Source organism: Pristiophorus japonicus, chromosome 17, assembly GCF_044704955.1.
Source record: "Pristiophorus japonicus isolate sPriJap1 chromosome 17, sPriJap1.hap1, whole genome shotgun sequence".
Taxonomy (NCBI): domain Eukaryota; kingdom Metazoa; phylum Chordata; class Chondrichthyes; family Pristiophoridae; genus Pristiophorus; species Pristiophorus japonicus.
Window position 1 is genome coordinate 18201742 of NC_091993.1, and position 19182 is coordinate 18220923.

Below are 19182 nucleotides of genomic sequence, written 5' to 3' on the forward strand. Positions count from 1 at the left end.
TCTGTGAGTTGATGAAAGCAGACCTGCAACCTAGAAGCATTAGGAGGACTGCTTTATCAGTTGAAGTGAAGGTTACAGCTGCACTTTCATTCTATGCATCTGAATCGTTCCAGGCCACAACTGGGGATGTGTATGCCATTTCTCAACATGCAAAACATATCTACATTTGGCAGGTGACTGCTGCACTATATGTCCGGAGGAGTGACTACATAAAGTTCCCCATGACCGTCCAGGCAATGCGTGAAAAGGCTGTGGGCTTCTCCAGGATTGCTGGCTTCCCAAAGGTACAGGGCTGCATTGATTGTACCCACAACGCCTTGCGAGCACCGAGATGTACAGGAACAGAAAAGGTTTCCACTTTGTTAATGTGCAACTCGTGTGTGATGACATCATCGTATCATGTCAGTTGATGCAAGATACCCTGGGAGCACCCATGATGCATTCATCCTAAGCGAGAGCGCTGTATCTGTTTCAGCAGCAGCCAGAAGGACAGAGCTGGCTACTGGGAGAGAAAGAATACAGCCTCGCCACCTGGCTCATGACGCTCCTACGTGTAACCTGGGCAGAAGCTGACCAGGAATACAACATGTCGCACGTTGCGACGCGCAGCACAATAGAGAGAAACAGTGTTTCCGATGTCTGGACCATTCTGGAGGCGACTTGCAATACTCCCCGAGATTGTCGGTCAGTTCACTTGTGTGCTACATGCTGCATAACTTAGCCATCATGAGGCAGCAGCAGCTGCTAATAGACGACCCACCTGAGGTGAGAGCGGCTGATGAAGATGCAGATGACGAGGAGGAGGAGGAGGAAGCCATGCACCTACCTGAACACTGAGTACGACGGCAGAGGAGGGTGGGCCGTCGTGACCCTTCAACGATTGCTCGAGCCTTGCACCAGCAGCTCATCCGTGAACGCTTTGCTGCCTGAAGGCTCAGCGGCAATTATTCCAACTGGACCATGTTTGCTGTTTGGACCTGTTCCGTAATGTTGTGTTGCATTAATGGAACAAATAATGGAAATTATTTTTATTTACTTCAAAAAGTTGTGTAAATAATGAAACAAATAATGGAAATGATTGTTATAATTTAAAATATATTTTTTTCAAAAGTTTAACACTTGTTTGTACTTAACTTTAAAAAAAAATATTCTTGTATTAAACTTTAAAGTTTTCAGTTAAATCACTTACAAACTCTTAAATTTGTAAATTTGCATAACTTACAAAAAACTTTTAATTTGAAAACCATTACAACAGTAATGACAATAATAACCACAGCAAAGAAAGGCTGTACTCATCTCTCCTCCACCTTATTCTAAGACTGCCCGCTGCACTCGGTCTTGTTGACTCCAACCCTGCCCGCAGGGGGTGGCGCAGCATTTCTTTGGTTGGTATCAAACTTATTCTTTCGAACATCTTTGGTAATGCGCCTTTTTTGTTTGGGGGTGGGGGGGTGCAACTGGTAATGTGGAAGGCCCAGTTTGGGCCTCATCAGAGGCTGGTCTGACGATTGGAGTGGGAGTGGCAGTTGATTCTGTCAGTGGGCGCGGGGTCTGGTCCTGTTCCCTTATTGCAGCAGCTGACTCCGACATTCCCTCCCTCGGGTGCCCTGACAGTGTGTCAGCTACCTGCAGCGTTCTCTCCCTCATGTGCACCAACATTGTATCTGCTGCCTGAGACATTCGCTCACTCATGGGACGGACAGTGTTCCCAATTTTCGTGAGAGTGTTGTTACTTCTCCCGACAGTCCCGATACCTTATCACCCAGCCCACTGATGATGTTCAGGAGTGATTGCATAAGGTCAATGCTCTCTGCACTCATTGCCATCATCTGAACCACATCTGTTTGATCCTGTACCTCAGGAGAGCACTGTAGAGCTCTCCTTCCCCCTCCTCAGCCTGGGTGTGGCTCGCTGCATCCCACTGGGACCCATGGCCACAGACGGTGGGGCCCTGGGTGTGCCTCGCTGCAACCCACTGGAATCCCCAGCCTCAGGCTGTGGGGAAACCATGGAATGTCCCAGCAACACTCGTACCACTCATGAAAGGGGCTGGCACCTCAATGGGTGACATCTCCTCCAAAGTGACTAACAGTGAAGGTTGCTTCATCTCTTCCCCCTTCCCTTCGCCCCCATGCTCTTGGTCTGGAATTTCTGGAAGATGTTCTCTTCAGGCTCGTCCGTGTCTGATTCTTGTTCTGCATCATCGGGGTTGGCCTCAAGTTCTGCAAAATTTAACATAACAGACAAATGTTCGTAGCAGAGGAGGGAGCAGGGTGGGTGGCATGAGTAGGCTCTCACAGCGCAGGCAGCAGGCTGATTTGAAGGACCATGATGAATGATAGCACATTGCATCAACTGAAGCGTAGCTGACGGAGACATCCCCATGAACCGAAGCATGGTTAGCCTGCACAGTACTTAATATTTAGCAAAGTCAGACTCTGGAATTTGCAGGACTTACCCTCTCCCTCGAGTGTGGGCCTAGCTTGTGCAGTTGTGGTTGCTTTTCTCCAGTCAGGACCCATCAAAGCAACGACCCTCTCTTCCAAGTGTGTCGGTGGGTGCAAATTTGCCGGGCCTCCTCCAGTTCGAGTTCTTTCCCGTTTGTTGTGTGCCACCTTCCTCTGCAAAGATGAAAACATAACTTTTTAGAGAGGGTGTCTTTCTGCTGGGTGGGACATATACAGCTGGGTCACATTTACAATTGCAATTCCATTGAATAAATGAAAATATTACTTACACTAACTACTTGACCAAGGTCCTGCCACTTTTTGCACTGGCCTCCAGACCTCTGAGTGGTCACCATTGCGCAGTAATCTTCTGCAAGTTGGTTCCAGAGTTTCTTTTGGTGAAACGTTTGTGATCTCTTCTGGTGTCCAGCTTGTGCCATCTGGCGTCAGTTACAGTAACTAGTGCCGCCACTTGATCATGTAAGAAAGTCTTGGTCCTTGAGCCGTGTTGCATCTTGTATTGCAGCTCCGATTTTTTTCAATGAGAATTAAAGTTCTCACATACAACTGGTTCTTTAAAAATGGCCGCATGCGGACCGGGAGCTATACTGGGCAAACGCGCCGATAGCAATCACGTCAAAAACGTTCCTTTTTATCCCGCGCATGTGCAGAAGTGGCGGTGGGGGGTGGGATCATTTTTTCGGCGCAGACATTAGGCTCCATCTCCCGAAGCTACAGGACAGGCTATGCAGCGCCAATTTCAAAAAATAGAACGGGGAAACTTGTACTTATTTTTTTGGAGTAGTTGTGACCAGAAAAGGCGGGCTTAACTCTGGCAATGCGCAAAAAAACGGCATTGAGGAAAAGTGAGCCCAAAATACTTGGGTGTAATATATAACTCATTTATATAACCCAACGACCCAAGCGCTTTGGGATGTTTTACTATGTTAAAGGCGCAGTACAAATGCAAGTTGTTGTATTTTGCATTAATTCATTTTATGTGCACTTGCTTGGAAAGTTAATTTGTTCTGGGGTGGGACCTGATTACTGGATTAGGTTCTGTAGGCAGCTTAACTGGATCGTTACATGAATGAAGCGTCCAAGGATGAAGAATAGTAGGTACCAACGACCTAACCAGAAAACCTACCAAGATATCTCCTGATTATATGATCTTTTTGCAGAATTTCTGCAGATTGAAAGTTACCATTGGGGCTTAAACAGCTGGAAGTGTGCTGTGTGTGTCTGTCTTTTTCTCTCTCTCGCCACCCCTTCAACAGTGCTTCCAACTTCAAGCTCTGACCAGGACAGGGATTCTTTCCCTCCTCCACAACAGACTGTCTCTCTGTGTCTGCCTACATTTCTGCCCTCTTCCACCCGCTCTGTTCACCTGGATGTAATCTGGGAAGGCATGGTGTATCATACCAGAAGGCTCAGGCCTGATTTTGGGGGTACTTGCAATTCCCACCCACCAAAGAAGGTGTTCGGTGTGGCTGAGAAAAAGAATATATCTGAACTGTACCAGTTTGGCTCAGTTAGTAGCATTCTCATCTTCGAGTCAGAGGATGATGGAATCAAGTCAAGGACTTCAGCCATATATAGTCTAGGTTGACACATCAATGTCATGCAGAGATGTTGGAGATGCAGTTTTTTGGATGAGACATTAAATTGAAGTCCTGCTTACCTGTTCAGGTTGATGTAGAAATGCCATGGTACTATTCAAAAAGGACAAGAAAGTTTTCCCAGTGTACTGGCCAATATTCTTCCCTCAACCATCACCAAAAAAACTAGTCCCATAATTTGCTTTTTGTGTGACGTAGCTATACACCAATTCATTGTCTCTTTCCCTACATAAGTGATTAAACTTTAAAAATAATTAATTGTCTGAAGTACTCAATCTGTCCTGAGATTGTGAAAGGTGCGAAATAAATGCAAATGTGTTCATTAAACTTTTCTAAGGGGACAGAATCTCCATGCCTTAAAGGTTGGAAAAAATCTTTTAAAATTTAATTATATTGATTTAATCCATTTGGTTAATATATTTTTATTTTCTCTGTTTTACCTCCAACTCTTGTTCAAACTCCATAACTTGGTTGAGGGTGATCAATGTACTTTTTAATTTTCTGTAAGATTAAAAAAAGACCGGTATTTATATAGCATCTTTCATGCCCTCAGGATGTCCCAAAGCGCTTTTTTAAAAAAAAAGTGGTGTCACTGTCATCATGTAGAAAACACAACAGCCAATTTGCACACAGTAAACTCCCACAAACAGCAATGTGATGATGACTAGATAATTTTTTTGTGATATTGATTGAGGGATAAATATTGGCCAGGACATTGGGGACAACTCCCCCTGCTCTTGTGAGAAATAGTGGCACGAGATATTTTACGTCCACCTGAGAGGGCAGAGAGAGCCTCGGTTTAACGTCTCATCTGAAAGACGGAATGGTCTAGCATTCTGTATTTGCTTGTCTTGTAGGGACATGGCTTCCTACTGTGATAGTTGAAGTTAGACAATTTCCATATGGAATAGTGGGTGAAAATTCAGGTCTTGCCCATTCCGTATAATTGTGCCTGTGCACTGTACTCACCAACATATTGAATGCTTGCAATGTTCGAAAAAGGAAAAAGAATTTTCATCCTGTTACTAACTTTGCCAGTTTAAAAATTAGGTTATGCTGACTTAAAAGGTTTCCTCTGTGGAGAAAGTATTTGTTTTGAAATGTATTTTAGGTCTCTAAGTTTAAAATAAGTACTTCCCCTCCATTAGGTTTACTTATGCTGTTCTCCATTCCCCAGCCACAAGAGCAGCTGTCGATCTCTTTGTTCCCAGATCTCTACCCCTGCTGTTTTGGAATTGATGACAGAGAAGGAAGATCATTGTGGCTCCTTTTCCTATGGGGGGGCGGGGGGGAAAGGCGGTGATGGTGTACTTGACATTGGATGAGATGACTAAGGTAGAGATGCTGAGCTGAGGGTTCAATCCTCCATAGAGGGAGGAGAGGGATGCAGTATCCTGGGCTGATCCTGTGCATCTTTCTGATTGGTTACAGAACTCTATTGCCAGAGGCTTTGGCAGTGTTGCTTTGGTGACTTCTTAGCCAAAAAATAGTTTGTGGAATGAAGGACCTAAAAGGGAGAAGATAAAGTTGGTTACTTTTTACAATCAATTTCAGTTACTCTCATAACATAAGAGAAATGGTTTAATATAAGATCATAAGGAATAGGAGCACTAGGCTATTTGGCCCCTCAAGCCTGCTCTGTCATTCAATAAGATCATGGCTGATCTGATCCTGGCTTCAATTCCACTTCCCTGCCAACTCCCCATAACCCTTGACTCCCTTATCGTTCAAAAATCTGTCAATCTCCATCTTAAATATATTCAATAACCCAGCCACCACAGCTCTCTAGCGTAGAGAATTCCACAGATTCACGACCCTCTGAGAGAAGAAATTCCTCCTCGTCTCCGTTTTAAATGGGCGGCCCCTTATTTTGAAACTCTGCCCCCCATAACAACAACTTGTATTTATATAGCGCCTTTGACGTAGTAAAACGTCCCAAGGCGTTTCACAGGAGTGTTATAATACAAAGATAATATACTATCTGCTCTCTATATACTGATTTGATGCAGTATTTCAATTTTTTCCCAAAATATTTTTAAGAAATGAGTACATTCAGTAGTACACATTACAAATGTGGATTTTTAAAATCCACTTAATTAGTAATACTGATATATTCATAGGAAAATTAATATTTCTTGGTCTTTTACAAGTGTTATTGTAACTGATTTTTTTGTAATTGGAACCACCACAAGTGTACTTGTTTCCATTGCACTGGTGGCACAGTCAAGTTTCAATGAATTTCAGAGAGAGAGAAAAAAAATCAGCACTTCAAAAACCATTCTTGTAATTAGATGTAGTAATCAAGGTAATGCACTCGTGTTCCATTACAGGTTTTGTTGCTCACGGGTGAAATGAGGATAATTATTTTTACTTTTTATTCCTTTGGCTGCAGTTCAACTTTTGGCTGCATGTTGACAGCTTTGATAGCCTTCAGGTGTTAAAAATTACTATGCAGGCAGGGGTGCTACCCAGATCAAGGATTTGGCATGTCCAGGATGAGGCTTATTGATTGACCTTGGGTTGTGCTATTCTGTCAAATACAGGAAACTTAACGGCCAAATACCTGGTAATGAGGACTGTTAGTGCTTTTCACAAAAAAAATCATTCCTTTGGTCTCTGATTTGATGCTGACTGAGTCATGGATTGTCGCTCTAATTGTAGATAAGAATAAAAGATCAGTGAAAATATATAGAGGTTAAACTTAGCTGATTTTTATGGTGGTTGTGTTTGGGTTATTTAACATATTTAAAAAAATTGAATGACAGAATCTCATGACATTAAGCAATTATTTTTACGTTTGTAAACTACAGCTATCTGCTATGTATTCTATCTATACAATACAGGGTTTGTTTCTGTTCAAGATGAAACATTTGACAAAGTTGATCTTTTTTAAAAAAAAAACTAGGCTTATGCCAGCTCCGTTTGAGTGTGGCTGCGTAGCTTGTGGCACCATGCACGTTGTGACTTGTTACATAATTCGTTGAGAGTGACATGTTCTCTGTTTGAATCTCCCGTCTTGCAATGTTGGGCCCAAGTTTTGGCCTCCTGATTTTTTGGAGCAACTGGTGTAGAACGGAGTATCTTAGAAATTCAAATTCTCGGCATTTAGTTTACTCCAGTTCTAGTCAGTTAGAATAGTTTCAATTTGGAACAGAATTTTTTTTTCAAAGGGGGCGTGTCCGGCCACTTACGCCTGTTTTCAAAGTTTCGGCAGTGAAAACTTACTCCAAACTAACTTAGAATGGAGTAAGTGAAGATTTTTGTACGCTCGAAAAAACCTTGTCTACACTTTAGAAAATCAGGCATAGGTTACAAATCAGGCGTAGGGAATGGTGGGGGGGAGTGGGGCGGGTTTAAAGGGAAGTTTACAAACATTAAACACTTCAGTTTTACAAATAAAGAGCCATCATCAATAATAAATGATAAAACATCAATAAATGAACCAATAAATCAATCCAAAAAAAATTAATAAATTTTTTTAAAAAATCAATAAAACAAAACATTTTCTACTTACCGACTGCAGCACCGGGAGCCCTCCAACAGCATGCTGGGATGCCCCCCCCCCCCCCCCCCCAGTATGTCTCTGTCAGTGTCTCTATCTCTCTGTCTGTCAGTGTCTGTGTTTCTGACAGCGAGGTGGGGAAAGAGAGGAGAAGGGTGGGGAGGGGGGGGGGGGGGGAGAAAGAGGAGAAGTGGGGGGGGGGGGAGAAAAAGGAGAAGTGGGGGGGGGGAGAAAGAGGAGAAGTGGGGGGGGGGGGAGAAAGAGGAGAAGTGGGGGGGGGGGAGAAAGAGGAGAAGTGGGGGGGGGGGAGAAAGAGGAGAAGTGGGGGGGGGGAGAAAGAGGAGAAGTGGGGGGGGGGAGAAAGAGGAGAAGTGGGGGGGGGGGGAGAAAGAGGAGAAGTGGGGGGGGGGAGAAAGAGGAGAAGTGGGGGGGGGGGGGGAGAAAGAGGAGAAGTGGGGGGGGGAGAAAGGGAAAGGAGAAGGGGGGCGGGGGAGGCTGAAAGGGCAGGGCCCAAGACTTCGGGCAGGGCCTGTCCCCAGCACCAGATTTACAGGTAGATGGCATTGGGTCTGGTCGCGAGCGCGGGTCCGGTCCGGGGAAGCGGGAGTCGGGGCGGGGGCGGCGGGGGGGGGGGGAAGCGGGAGTCGAGTCGGGTCGGGAGGAAGCAGGAGCTGGGCGTGGGAGGAGCCTTATGCACGCAGCCCCAGTGAGGCCATTTGGCCAGGGCTAGGGGCTGTGTGCTTCGGCTCTCCCACACAGTTTTGGGCACCTGGAGCTACTGCACATGCGTGCCCACTGTAGCGCGCATGTGCAGAGGTCCCGGCACTGTTTTCAGCGCAGGGACTGAGCTCTGCCCCCAACTGCTCGTGCTGCGCCGCGCCGCGCCGAGGACCAGCAGGGAGCCGGAGAATCTGGAAGTTTTTTTTTTTAGGCGCACTTTGTGGCGCGAAAAACGGGCGTCCAGGTCGGGGCTGCGCCGTTCTAGGCGCGGCCTGAAACTTGGGCCCGTTGTGTGGAAACCTCAAAGATACTAATCCATTTGCTGTTTTGGTTTGTGTAATTGATGTATGTGTAAGTGATCTTTTGACTTTAGAAGTCATACAGCGGGCTTAAACTAGTAGTTATCAAAGTGTGGGAAACCCCTGCAAACATTGACATTCCCTGGACCCCCTGTAAATTTTGAGTCCTAAGGATACCCCTTTTAAATTCTAAGAGTGTCAGCTACTGAAAGGAATATAGTACTATTAGTGCAGTTATTTTTAAAAAATTGTATACCTTTATGAAGCAACATAATATGCTGGAAAATCAACTGCTTAAAAATAAAAGAAAGTTAAAATTTCAGGTACACGAACCTATGTGAATTGACCCAACTGCTTAGGCTTTGGCTTTTCATTTGTCATGATTTTTGTGCATCTGAGCAATCCCCCGCCTCCCCTTTTGATGCCCTTAACTTCCCCAGTAAAATACTTTACTCGCTTCCATATTGGTTGTTTCCCCTGTTATGGCCCTCACCCTCACTCCCTCAAGTCCAAGGGGCACAGTTTAGAACATATCTGACTCATAACTAGTTTAGATATCCATCACCAAATTCGGCTGGAACATTAAGGCTATTGGGCCTCTTGTCAAAACCATCTACTACCTATAGGGTCATCCTGGAGAGTAAAGATAACCTCCAGTTTCTTTTTCCATTGCCAACTATGTCCTAAAAATCTCTCTCCTCTGCCTCCTCCACCCTCACCGACAACAAATAAGAGGACCTCTTAGACTAATTTGTTATTAAACTTCAGGCCACCTGAGCAGCTGCCTCTCTGCTTCCCACCCCTCTCCCTGTCCATTAAGGTAAGTTTATTTTTAAGCCTATTAAAACACGTTGAAAAAATTCCCACCCCTCCTCCCCTTTCCCACTCAGTAAAACCTCTTCCCGACTGCCCCCGCCCTAGCCTTGATCTTGCATCTCACTTGTCTCCTAACTCCCCTCATGCCCTTACCTTATCTGTCCATGAGCCCAACCTGGGCTCCCTTTACCACATTCCCACTAAACTGCTGACCACTATGCTTATTGACATTGTAAATGGTTCACTCTCAAGTACGTCTCCTTTTAAAACTGGCATCATTACAACAAAAAAATCCACACTTGTCCTCTTTGTACTTGGTGACTGCTTCCTATCTCTAGCCTCCCTTTCCTCTCAAGTTCTTGTATTTGATGCCTCCTAAATCTGTTCCCATCTTTCCAATAACTCCGTGATTGAATCTGTCCGATCAGCTTACCGTCTGTGTCACGACACTGAAAAGGACCAAATCAAAGTTACAAATTATATCCTTTCTGACTGACCATGTGCTTATCCTGCTTGACCACTCTGCAGCCTTTGACAGTCAACCCTCCTCATCCAATGTCTCCTTTAGTTGTCTAGCTCAGTGGGACTGCACTCGCTTTATTCTCCTCGTGCCTATTTGGCAGAAGCCAGATCATCTCCACCGATGGCTTCTCTTCCTGCCTTTGCATCATTACTTCTGGAGTGCTGCAAAGATTTATCTCTCCCCCCCCCCCCCCCCCCCCCCGCCATTCCTCGCCTACATACATTATTCCAACTTGACCTCTCTGCCACTTTTGGCACAGTCGACCGCGCCATCCTCCTCCAAAACTTCTCCACCATTGTCCAACTCAATGGGACACCTCTCGCTTGGTTCCACTCTTAGCCATCTGATCACAGCCAGAGCATTTGCAGCAATGGCCTCTCTTCCTGTCCCCACTCCATCACCTCAAGTCCCCCATGGATCTATCCTTGGTGCATTCCTCTGCCTTGTCTACATGCTGCACCTTAGCGACAACATCTGCAGAAATGGGGTTAATACGATACCCAGCTCTACATGTTCACCACCTCTCTCGACTCTTCCGCTGCTCCCTTGCTGTCAGCCTGCTTGTCTTGACGCACTGATCACACTCTATCAGTTTCGCTGGGCAGGCCACATAGTTCGCATGCCAGATACAAGACTCCCAAAGCAAGTACTCTATGCGGCGCTCCTTCACGGCAAATGAGCCAAAGGTGGGCAGCGGAAACGTTACAAGGACATCTTCAAGGCATCCCCATTGACACCTGGGAGTCCCTGGTCAAAGACCGCCCTAAGTGGAGAAAATGCATCTGGGAGGGCATTGAGCACTTCGAGTCTCAGCGCCGAGAGCATGCAGAAATCAAGCGCAGGCAGCGGAAAGAGCGTATGGCAAATCAGTCCCACCCACCCCTTCCTTCAACGACTATCTGTCCCACTTGTGACAGAGTCTGTGGCGCTCATATTGGACTGTTCAGCCACCAAAGAACTCGCTTCAGGAATGGAAGCAAGTCTTCCTCGATTCCAAGGGACTGCCTATGATGATGATGATTATGTTGGATGAACCACAATTTCCTCTAGTTTAAAAATTGGGACGACAAAAGCCATTGTTTACCTTTCCCGCCACAAACTCCGTACTGTTACGGATTCCAACCCCATCCCCGGCCAGAGTCTCAGGTTGAACGAAACTGTTTGCAGTGTCACTGTTCTATTTGACCCCAAGCTGAACTTCTAACCCCACATCCTCTTCATTGCGCAGTGCCTACTTTCACCTCTCTAATGTGTCCTTCCTGCTACCTCAGCCCACCTGCAACTGAAACCTTCATCTATACCGTTGTCACCTCCAGGCTTGATTATTCTCATGATCTCGATGCCTTGCTCACATTCTCAATGCTCTAAACTTCAGCTCGTTTAAAACTCAGCTACTCCTATCCTATCCTGCACCATAGTCCTCCCCCATCACTCCTGTTCTTGCTAACCTACGTTGGTTGCTGGCTCCCCTCCCAATATCTCCAATTTAAGATTCTCATCTTTATGTTTAAATCCCTTTGTGGCCTTGTCCCCTCCCCATTGACTGCTGCTATGAATTGATCGAACATGTTGAGTCTGTTAAGACTCTTAGGTCTCTTTCAACCTCATCCTTAGCTATTTCAATATTTTTTGTGAAGTATGTGTGTTGCACATAGCAAGGAAAAATGCAGTCCCTTGCATTTAGCTGCATTGACTTTCATCTGCCATTGATCTGTCCATATAATTATTTGTCCAGCTCACTCCTAACATCTGAGCTGCTTCCTCCGATTCCCACTGCCTTTCCCAATTTGGTGTCGACAAATGTGACCACTTTGCGCTGATTTTCTGAGACATGATGTGCAGATATTTGTGTTTGCAGTCCCCTTCAACTGGTTTCCCACCGCTTTTTTATATTTATAAGTTTTTTTTGGAATTTCCATTCCTCCCCTCCAAGGACTATAATGCTGCTCTTGGGTGGGCTTGTGGACTCGACCTCCAATTCCCCATCTTAGTGGGTAAGCAGATCGTTGACCTCTGTCTTTCTCCTGACAGTCCAGCTGAGGTGTGAAAACTTGTGAAGCAAATCTGGTTCCTATTATTCCATGGCATAGCACGTTAGTAAACCAGTGCCTGTTCCTCCGCAGCAATTTCAGAGTCCGATTGAGCACTTAATATTTAGTTTGGGAGAAGCGTGGGGATTGAAATACAATTTAAGATCTGTCCCAATGAAACATTGCTAAGAGGCAGAACAGAGTTGCTATGCACTGGAGTTCCTTCCTCTGTGCAGCAGTATTAAGTTCTGTGCCCACATTATGAATTTCTGATATTAACAATGAAGTGGTGATCAGGAGCTTCTGCATAGTGTTGTTGGGAGATCAAATGGAGAGTAACTGTGGGCTTGTTGTGGACCTTGTAGCAGATAGTTGAAGGGTGGCATTGCAGTACTGTAGTATATTCTGAGCCAAGGACACTAGGGGATGGGGGGTGTTGAAAAGGGGAAGCTATGTTGTGTGTTCATCAGCCCTGCTACGGTTTTCAAGTTCTATGATGTATTGGTAGCCTAAGAGATGGCGTAGAGCACCATGTGATGAAATGTACAAACACCCAATTTAAACCTTTGCTGGGGGAAGGGGAGGTGGCTCTGATGCATTTTTATTTACTGTGCTATGCTGCAGTGTGTTGCTATTCACAGAAACCGACCAATAAGCTCCAAATATTCTGTTGATTTTCTTTCAACTAAACTGCAGGTTAAATAAGTGTTCGCATGTATGTTACACTCTAGTTCAAATATACATCAAGTTGCAATTTTATAAACTTATATTTTATGGTATAAGTTAATATTCTGCAGAAGCTTTGCTTAAACTTGCCTGAAGGATTATATTGGGAAAGGGTGCAGTATTGGATTGCACTGAACATGTGCATTTGATTTCCAGAAAAAGAACAAATCTAATTGGTTTGAGTTTTTTTTGTGAAATACCTCGTGTATTCTTTTCAGCTGTTTTCAAATTCTAATGTGCTTGTTTTTTGTCTTTTTAATCTAGACAAAGTGAGTTCTCTGGAGCTGAGCTGCAGTGTTGGCCCCGTGTATGTCGTACTGCAACCGAACCAAGCTGTGGCGTTGGATTGCAACCTGCCTGCTGTTGATCAGCCTACCAACATAACGTGGAAGAAAGACGGAATTCCTGTTGTGGATCAGGAACAGCACCATGTGATTCCCAATGGATCACTATACATTGCAGAAGTATCAAGTGACACTAAGAAGCAAGATGGAGACAGCAGTGAGGGGAGTTATACCTGCATGTCCCAGAATTCATTTGGGGCCATAACTAGTAGGACTGCACTGATCAGATTCTCCAGTAAGTGGCTTCAGTCATTTTAATGACTGTTAAGAGAACATCTTGAAGACATTCACCTTTTTATAATATTTTATAATGAAAATCATCTAATTACATTAGTTTAACCACTAGTTACAGGACTGCATTTCTGTTTTGCTAATGAGGGGAAAAAAAGTTCATTATATAAATTGTATATATTGCTGGAGTTTTACAACTGCACACTCACATGCTATTTTGCTCAAAGGGTTATGCTACCTCTTTGTGGGTTATGACGATCATGTTGGAAAATCTTGAGGAAAACCGTCTTCAACAAAAGAAATTAAACAAGATTCAGGACATTTTGACTCCAACTTTTACACTGGACATTTTGTGGTGCTGTAGGTTATACATTTTTTTTTTTGTCTTGGGGATGCAGCTTCAAATCCATCCCAGGAAGATGAAAAGTCTCCTCTGTCTGCTGGCTATGCTACTTTAAGAATTCTAAATTAAATTGAGTCCGAGCAGTTTCAGCCCTTTACCAGTGGTACATGCTTCTATGAACCTACTTTATGCTATTTAATATGTACTTTATTATGCTTTAACACTATATGTAGTTATATTTAAACATTTCAAATTAGAACAGAATCTTTTGGGTTGTGAAGTTGAACAGCCAGTTAGCTGATTAATATTGGACATTGCCACGCAATAGTCAATTGTTGCTGACCGGATGCTGGGGCTCAGTTGGAATTTGTGTGTAAAAACTGGTGAGGGAGAGTTGAGGGAGGCAGAACAATCCGACTTTGTCGCTCCTATGTTGAACTAAGAGATTTGAAAATGCTATTCTTGACTTGTGTAATTGTAGGAAGCACTGGAAATCAAGATAAAAGTACTGTAGAATCAAAAAGCAAAAATCTGCAGATGCTGGAAATCTGAAACAAAAGCAGAAAATGCTGGTAACGCCCAGCAGGTAAGTCAGATCTGTGGAGAAAACAGAAATTAAAATTTCAGTGTTAACCCTTCATCAGAACTGGGAGAAATTACAGCTGAACAACACTTACGAAGAAACAACAAAAGAAAGGAAGAAGGAAAAACCACACTCCGCTTACGAGAGGAAGTAAAATGACCTGTCAAACTGATAACACGAGATAGTAGGCATATAACGAGAGAAATTAAAGGCATTTCCAAATCATTGACGTGTGAATAGAGATGTGGGAGGGGCGGTGAGAGGTGAAAATGGGAAAAGGAAAAACTGATGAAGTGGAGCAGGCTCCAGCAGCCCATGAGGCTGTGAAGGGAAAAAGCAGCTGGACAAGAGTGCAAAGTGCAGGAGATGCAACACCTGTCCATTCATCTCCTCCCAACGTTCTTTCTGGGACCCCAAAATCTCCTTTGTACTTCCTACAACCTGGTATGCTCATAGTGCGGCCTCTTCGACGCTGGAGGAGAACAAATGCCGTTTAGGTGACTGCTTTGCCAAGCACCTCCTTTGTGTCCTCGAATGCAACCCCAAGCTCCCTGTTGCTTGTCACTTAATTTCCCTGTCCCATTCCCACTCTGCCCCCTCTTCTGCACTGTTCCAATAAGGATCCACGCAAACTCAACAGTACCCAGTCTTTTCAGCACTTTGCAGTCTTCTGGCCTTAACATTGACTTTGATAACTTCAGCTTCTCACTTGCAATGGAACAGGGAATGAGGAAAAGCAAGCAATGTGGATGGGTGTCAGCATTTTTTTTTCGGGGGGGGTTGGTGTTTGGATGAGCACCCTCTGTTGGACTATCTTCTTGGCAAGTGTTTTTTTTTCTCCCCCAGGCTTCTGGGATGCTGGACCCTGCTTCACTTTGCCAGTTTTTCCTGTTTCAGACATGACATGTTGGTTCTCTATCCATGATCCATGCTGGCTCAAGCCACATAGAAAAGCTACATGACCAAACTTTCATTGGTTGGCAGAGAAGATTGATGCAGAGTTAAAGGGATTGAATGGCTTGAGCCACGAGCCCATCTCCTCCTCCTGCATTTCTGGTACTATGATCACTTTTCCTGCTTTACTGTTTTATTGGACTTTCACATACAAGGATTAAAATGATCCACTTTGCACTGGGGACATTAAGTACTTTCTGTGCATTTTTACCTTGAAGGTAATTGCTTACTTAAAAATTTAGGTACGTTTTAAAAAAAATTATTCTTAATCCCTTGTTTTTTATGCGTTTCCTTCCTAATTGTTTAGTTTCTTGTTGGTTTGCTCTGACTTGCAATTAGGTGGGAAGTTGCATTGAGCCAAGAACAAGTTTTGCATCTTATTTATGTACCGATTTTCTGCTTAACACTTGCCTAAACAGCTATATTTTTAAATCCGATAGTGGCCAAACAGCTAGTTTGTTCAAACCTAGTTCTTTCCGTTTTCTGACACAGCACATGAAAACACACACTTCAGCAGTTGACTATCATTAAAAAAATCTTCAATAAAAATAGAATATTCTGGAAATACACATCAGGTCAGTAAAGGTTAGTAAAGAAAAAAGAAGTGGATGGGTGAGGAAAAGAGACAATAGATTCTCCAAACATTATCATTATATAGGCAGTCCTTTGGAATCGAGGAAGACTTGCTTCTACTCTAAAAATGAGTCCTTAGGTGGTTGAATAGTCCAAACATAAGTTGTTAATGGGTAACATGACCTACAAGCTTTTTACTAGAGAAGAAATAAATTGTTGCAAAAGATAACCACCGTGAGGGAATGAGCAGACTAAAGAACATGCAAATAGCCAAGGTAGTTAAAAGCACAAGATCTGAACTGAAAACACAAATACTGGAAATACAAGTTGTAACGCCAACTCCAGAAAAATGGAAATAAAAACAGCTGAGTGTCCCGGTGCAGACCCTCTGCTAGCGCTGTATTCTGACGGTCCATACCTGTAGCGCTAATTCCCACCCCACCCACTGGACGCCAACGGATCTACTCTATGTCCTCAGCATCTCCCACTGAAAGGAAAATGGAAGATATTACTCAGTTCTGAAGTTTCCAAAGAAAATGTTAAAACCTGAATGCCCAGGAGAAAGACGAGACACTACGGCTGGAACTTGATTTGAGCTTCGTTGGAGCACTGTAGGGTGGCTAAAGACTGACGAGTCACTGTCAGAACTAGGGGAAAAAGAAAAACTTGCATTTTATGTAGTACCTTTGACCATCTCTGAACATCTCAAAGCACTTTACAACCAATGAAGTACATTTTGAAGTGCAGTCGCTGTTGTAATTTAGGAAAGGGAACTTAGTGGGGAAAACAGGATGGTCTAGATTCCACTTGTGAACAGAATGGAGGTATTTGGTAAAGCAGGTACAGGTTGAGCATCCCTTATCCGGAACCCTCTGGACAGGGCCTGTTCTGGACAAGGGATTTTTCCAGATGAGGGCTGGCCTGCCCCCGCGATCCATCCCCCCCCCCGCCTCTTTTCCGCGCCCCCCCCCCCCCCCAACCCCATGATCTCTCTGCCGCACTCCCAGCCCCAAACCATCCATCCCCAATATCCCCTTGCTCAGTACCTGTACCATCCAATTTAACGTGACCAACCCTTGGCAGGTACCTCCTCCCCCCCCCCCCCCCCCGCCCAAAAGTCTGGAAAAACGTAAAATCCGGAACAGCCTCTGTCCCGAGGGTTCCGGATTCGGGACGCTGCACCTGTACAGATAAATCATGGTGGTTTCATAAAGGAATAACAAGAACGGCATATGATTTAGCACTGTCTTCTCTATCTTTCATATACAAATCTTGTAGGTCGCACACATCCCATCGTGCTTCAGATCCCATGTTTTGAAGTTTCTCGTTTTTACAAAAAAAAAGGCAATCTGCAAACCTTCCTCACCAGCAGCAGTTAACATCTAATTGACTATGATTTATGGCAGTTAGACCATGTAGTCTTAAATGGACAATCCAGTTTAAATGCCATTCCATACCAGCAGCAGACTAAACCTTGCATTGCATAGTATAACGCTCCAGTTATAAAACTTATCACCCAATATACCATAAACTACACCATATGAGATCTACCAGTTGTATTCTTAAAAAGATTGAATATGTTCCTTTGAAATGATCCATTGAATGAACCTCCAAAACTTCCTTGAATATGATTTTGTCAGGACTTTGGACAAATCAGGTGATGAAGGTCCTATCCCTGGGTATGAATTGTAGGTACCTGTACCAGAAAAGAATCGGCTGTCTACAGTTTGACAGAGGCCTGGGCTTCTGGTTATCTCCTCTGCCTCTGCTGCCTTTTCCTGTTGGGTCTTCTATGGCTTCCAATCATCATATTCCTGATGGGAAAGGAAGATATTTACTCATTACCCCGCCTATTTGTTGGCTTGCTCGGGCCTCAATTTTACCAGCAGAAAGAAAAACCTGACCATACCATGAGTGAGGCAGAAGTGCTCAGCAACAAGTTCCCTGGAAGAACAATAGTCACTGGTGTGAAGCTGTGGTTCAAATGGTTGAAGCTGAGTGTAAGCATATTATTTGCCTGCTGAGGGGAGCGAGAAAGGACCCTAGTAGTGACTCTGAGCTGCTGTTTAAGTTAGCCTTTGGGCAGTTTAAGCTGTTTTTTTCTGGAGGAGTTTTGGACCCAAACATGGTTGGACCAGCTACAAAATTTGGAGTACAAGAGTTTCAGTCGAGGTCATTAGACAGTGATCATGATGAGATCAGCTAACTCAGGACACACTAGGAATTGAACCAAATACTTTCCTGATCAGTGTGGTTCAGCTATTCACTGGATAAACTTGCTGAGCAACTGGAGAAACCTGAATGAACAAGCTGGAAGGCTTGATTGTCTTTACTCATTCTATATTTTCATTTGTCTTAAATAAGGCACCAAATTGGTTACCCTATAGTACAAGAATTACTTTTATTTTCTCCCCTTCTAACTGGTCAGGTAAACACAAATTCTACAAGGGAAACCTGATTGTAATGTCAGATATGATGGATTGGGGAGTGTTATTTGCCTCTTAATCTAGCCAAACACTGATTTGGTTCTGCCAGGAATTATGAACCAAATACTCTGGTGCTCTCTACTAGATTGTCCAGTAAATGCTGTCCCTCAATGAAATTTCTCCCTATTTAACATATGCTGTTTGGCTCTTGTATCCTTGCCCTCAGCTCCATCCCTCTCCTTGGGTATTTGCTCAAGCTGACCCTGATGGCGCACAACCTTAGTGTCTGGATGGACCTTGAGTTGAACTTCACAGTACATATCCTATCCTTTACTAAGATCGTCTATTCCCACCTGCACAACATTGTTCACCTACATATTTAGCTTATTCCACTACCGTTGAGGCCCTCATCTGTGCTTTAAATACTCCCAAGCTCTATTTCTCCAATTCTGCCCGTGCAAGCCTCCCATGCTATCCATCTTGTAATGTGCTATGTCTCAATCCTCAATTGCTCCTGTCCATGCCAACATTCATTGGCCTCCCAGCTCTTATAGTATTGAGTGCAAGATCCTCGTCCTTGTTTACTAATCCTTCTGTGGTCTTGCCTCGCCCTACCTGTGCAACCTCCTGACCTTTGATTCACCCTCCTTCCATTCTCGCGTTGGTAGCAGAGCCTTCAGTAGTCTAGGATGTACGCTCTGGATTCTTCTCAAAACATTTCTGCCTTGCTACCGCTCGTCTTCAAAGGCCTCCTCAAAATCTACCTCCTTTGACCATGCCTTCTGTTATCTCCTCTAATTCTTCAACTATTGCTCGTCATCCATTCTCACCTCTTTGAAATTCCTTGGGACGTTCATTGCATTAAAGACAATGGGCTAGAAGTTGCGGTGGCTACTAACTGAACTAACGGCGTTCGTCGTTATTACCCTATTGAAACTGACTGCAATTTCAGGATGTAGCACATGCGCATCTAAATGTGGAAATTCTGAAGTTGCAGTCAGTCATTCATTGCTCCGACTCTGGCTGCACTGTGGCCCACCCCCCAT

The 19182-nt window shown here is 44.2% G+C and overlaps 1 protein-coding gene across 2 annotated transcripts in view; it reads left to right on the top strand.

The window, feature by feature from the left end:
• Nucleotides 1-19182, top strand: part of igdcc4 (immunoglobulin superfamily, DCC subclass, member 4) — a 137391-nt gene that overhangs the window by 11994 nt on the left and 106215 nt on the right. For both annotated transcript variants that reach the window (XM_070858444.1, XM_070858445.1), the window contains exon 2: nt 12947-13261. In XM_070858444.1, the coding sequence (XP_070714545.1) occupies nt 12947-13261 (315 nt within the window). The remainder of the gene's footprint in view (nt 1-12946; nt 13262-19182) is intronic.